Source organism: Pezoporus flaviventris, unplaced genomic scaffold (assembly GCF_033815535.1).
Source record: "Pezoporus flaviventris isolate CSIRO_AGI_PZ_B2104156 unplaced genomic scaffold, CSIRO_AGI_Pfla_v1 ptg000003l, whole genome shotgun sequence".
Lineage (NCBI taxonomy): Eukaryota > Metazoa > Chordata > Aves > Psittaciformes > Psittacidae > Pezoporus > Pezoporus flaviventris.
This window is the reverse complement of record NW_026892551.1, coordinates 2,101,266-2,105,224: the sequence shown is the minus strand read 5'-3', so window position 1 is coordinate 2,105,224 and position 3,959 is coordinate 2,101,266. Positions and strand designations below refer to the sequence as shown.

The 3,959-nt window shown below is 54.1% G+C and overlaps 1 protein-coding gene across 1 annotated transcript; it reads left to right on the top strand.

The window, feature by feature from the left end:
* The first annotated feature begins 213 nt into the window (after nucleotides 1-213).
* Nucleotides 214-2,917, top strand: LOC133265020 (T-cell activation Rho GTPase-activating protein-like). The gene is made up of 7 exons (XM_061445197.1): nucleotides 214-345; nucleotides 569-730; nucleotides 905-1,014; nucleotides 1,364-1,553; nucleotides 1,777-1,902; nucleotides 2,183-2,238; nucleotides 2,313-2,917. Exons 1-7 carry the CDS (start codon nucleotides 325-327, stop codon nucleotides 2,425-2,427), a joined length of 780 nt encoding a protein of 259 aa, XP_061301181.1. The 5' UTR covers nucleotides 214-324; the 3' UTR covers nucleotides 2,428-2,917.
* The last annotated feature ends 1,042 nt before the right edge of the window (nucleotides 2,918-3,959 follow it).

Genomic DNA, 3,959 nt, shown 5'->3' with positions numbered 1-3,959 from the left:
CGTCCATCCCCATCACTCTGTGGCAGGAGAGAGCTGAGCCCTGGGGCCCCTCGCTCCCAAATGATGCTGCCTCTCTCGTGCCCTCGGTGGTGAGGGGGCAACACTGAGGGAGTCTGGGAATGCTGTCCTGGTGCTTCTCCTCCATGGCTCTTTGCTCTGTTTCCTTTGGAAGCAGGCGGGACGAGCAGGAGCAAGAGGAAGCTGCCCTGGCCATTTGCATGGCCAGGCACCTTGGCTGCAGTAGGGGCACGGGGGCCATTGGGCCCTGCTCGTGTGGGAGCTCTGTTTGGCCAGCCCCTGGCAGATCTGTGCAGCCAGGATGGCATGCTGCCTCAGCCCATCCAGGTAAGCCAGCCTGGCTGGGGGGTCCCCATCACATCTCATCTCATCTCATCTCATCCCATCCCATCCCATCCCATCCCATCCCATCCCATCCCATCCCATCCCATCCCATCCCATCCCATCCCATCCTATCCCATCCTGCCAGCTCCTCCATAAAGAGGCTGTCCCCAGCACCTACCTCAGGACCTGTCTCCAGCTCAGCAACTCTCCTCCTCTGTGCCCTCAGGACCTGCTGGCTCTGCTCAAGGAGCATGGCTCATCCACAGAGGGGATCTTCTGGCTGGCAGTCAGCCAGCGCGCCTGCCGTGAGGTCAGGGACGCCCTGGACAGCAGGGTGCCGGTGCAGCTGGCAAACCAGCCTGTGCTGCTGCTGGCTGTCCTCTTGAAGGTGAGCCCTGCTGACCCAGAGCCCTGCAGCTCCCGGCTCTCTTGGTGATGATGGGCACCTGCGGGAGCACAAGCAGAAACCCAGCCACCTGCTCATGAGCCAGAGGGCTGGGGATGCTGCAAATGCTCCTGGGGACAGTGGCCAAAGCCTCACATGGAGCCCTTGGCACTACAGGACCTCCTTCGGAATATCCCCTCCAAGCTCCTCAGTGTCCAGCTGTTTGAGGAGTGGATGAATGCTATGGAGAAGACCTGCAGGCAGGAGAGGCTGGCAGCACTGAAAGAGTGTGGCAGCAGCCAGCAAGGACTGGCACAGGCTGGGACTCCAATGCAAAGCAGTGGCCTGCCTGAAATAGCCATGGCTCCTGCAAGCCACCTCCTGTTGCTGTGGGGTTTATGTTTGGGGGGACAGAGGCACCAAAAGGCTTTTTTCTCCAGGGAGCACTTCCCCCAGGCATTGGGGCTGGTTCCAACAAGAGCCCTTTTCAGAAGGGCAGGGAGGGAAGGAGGTGGCCGCATCTCAGCAAAGGCAGTCCCTCTGCTGTAGAGCAAGCAGTGGCCTTGGGTGAGATCAGCCTGGGAGACCTGTGTTGTCAACACCGGCTTCATTAACACTGTGCTTCTGTTCCCTCAGGATGGCCAGCAAGTTACCGGGGGCCAACCTGCTCCTGCTCCGGCACTTGCTGTCGCTGCTTAGCAGCATCAGCAGGAACGTGGCCACAACCAAGATGACGGCTGGAAACCTGGCCATCTGCCTGGCAACTAACCTCCTGAGCCCACCCCAGGAGGTGCCCCTGGATGTCCTGGCTCTGGAGACAGGGAAGGTACGCTGTGTTCACCACCCGGCTACAGCATTCCAAGCCCAGCCCAGCTTTGCTGCTCGGAGGGTCCTGGCTGCCTCCTCCTATCAGCAAAGCCACGGGGCGGCAGCCAGGAAGAGCAGCCCCACAGCTGCACCTGCCTGCACAGAAGCGTGGGTCAGGCTGGGAAAGGCTGTTTGAGCCCTCATCAGCCCCCTCAGTGAAACCAGTGGTTTGCTGTGTGCAGGTGACAAAGCTTGTTGAGTTCCTCATCGACCACCATGAGGAGCTCCTTGGAGAGCAGGTGGCCGGGTTGGCCAGCAAGGGAGACGAGGAGACACCAGCACCACAAGCAGAGCTGGAAACAGCAGAGGTAAGTGAAGTGCACAAGCAGTGTGACAACAAAAGCCTCCCCTCTCAGAAGGTGGGGCTGCTGCTGCAAGGACAAGCACGGTCATCCACCAGCCTGCAGCTCTGCCAAAGTGCAGAGCAAGGCTAATGCAGGTTGGCCATCCCACTTTGAGAGGTGATCCCACCAGAGCTGGCTCAGCTGAGCTGAGCAAACCCATCCAAGGAATGTGCCTTTTAGAGCCAGGGTAGCAATTGTGCAGGGAGGCCCTTGCCCCCTGCTAACCTACACATTGCCATTGCAGGTGCCTCCCATCGCTCCTGAGAGAGAGCAGCAGAGGAGCTTTTCTGGGGAGAAAAGGTAAAACTGCCTGGCTTTGATTGGTTCAAGCTGATCATGGCTTCGCCTGTCTAGCAATACTGTTGAATGGAAAGGTTCCCTGGCTCTTCGCGGAACACCAGGAAGCAAAGAGCAACCTGGGAAGAGGGCAGCGACGGGCCACCATCCCAGAAGAAGAGCAAAACTGAGCTCTCAGGGATGGGCAACTGACGAAATTCAAGCAGGGGAAGAACGAGTCACCCAGGTGTGTAGCAGAGCCTGTGTTCCATCTTTTTGCCAAGCTCTGAGTATAGGAAACATTCCTGAGGTGCACAGGATGGTCCTGCCTCGAGGAACATGTATGTTAGGAGGAACATGCTACCCCAGCATTGCCTGCCAACCTGTGGTTTTTGTATGACAAAGTGAGGGATGCTGCTGCTTGGGTTTTGGAAAGCACCATATCTCAGCTTCCCAGGCTCCCTGCCGAGTCCTGCTGCCTGGCAAGGGGGCACTGCACCTCTCTGTCAATGTCCCATGCTCTGAGGGTATCACATGTGTTGAGAAGGGACCAAAGCAACACTGTAGTTGCCAGAAAGGGGCCTCTCTCCTGTGCTAGCAATGACCCTTTTTACAGCATAGCTCTGAAAAACCCAGGAGCCAAGTCCTGCCTGCTCCTGCCCTCATGGCTTCATCAGCGCTTTCTGACTCTGCCCTTGTAGGTGCCCATTTACTGCTTCGATTCCCCACATGAGCTCTGCTGCCTGAGAAAAATCTGAGGAGAAAAAAAAAAAGCACTACTTTTGCCCAGAAGGCCATTGGTCAGTATTTCTGTGATCTTGCTATGCTTTCATTCCATCCTTCTTCACATTTAGTACCAAAGCCCCACATCTCTTGGCCATGTTGCCATACCACAGACTCTCTTAGGAAGAGAATAATTTAAAGAGTGTAAGGAACTTCTGTTTATGGAAAGGAGATTGTATCTTGTCACCTGGAAAAGTTAGAACTGGTAAGTTACAAGGGGACAGCCACTTCAAATCTACCTCATCTAAAAACTAGCTGATGAATTAAAAGCTATTCCCTTTTAGCTGGCAATGATAGGAAAGACTCCTCATCTTCCTCAGGGAAAAATAAAACTCCAGACCCATACAGGATATTGAGAACAAAGGGTTGAATGAAAACTAAAGTTCCCATGCCCTTACTCCAGTAAGGGGCAGCAAGATGAGTAGCAAGGGAGTTGGAACATGTTCCCTCATCCCTATGGATGGTTTTTACCTACTGGAGCAAACTGGAGCAAACTGGAATGATCTAAAGCACCCAAGTTGACTAATGCCCTCTAGGTTGTCATTCCAAATTACAATATGCTGGGATGACTGAATTATGAACTATGTGCCTTATGTAGGCACTCAAAAAAATATGCAATTCTGATTTTATTTCTAAAAACAAGTACCTACTGGGTAAACATGACTCGCTGCTCTTTCTGCTGTCTTGCAATCTGTATTTGCTTCCCATGTACTGGGAGAGGAGGAATAGCTGGGAAATGGATGCTCATAGTATCACAGAATCGTAAAACAGTTAGGGTTGGAAAGGACCTTAAGATCATCTAGTTCCAAGCCCCCTGCCATGGACAGGAAGACCCCTCACTAAACCATGTCACTCAAGACTCTATCCAAACTGGCCTTGAACACTGCCAGGGATGGAACATTCACAGCTTCCTTGGGCAACCTGTTCCAGTGCTTCGCCACCCTCAAGTAAAGAACTTCTTC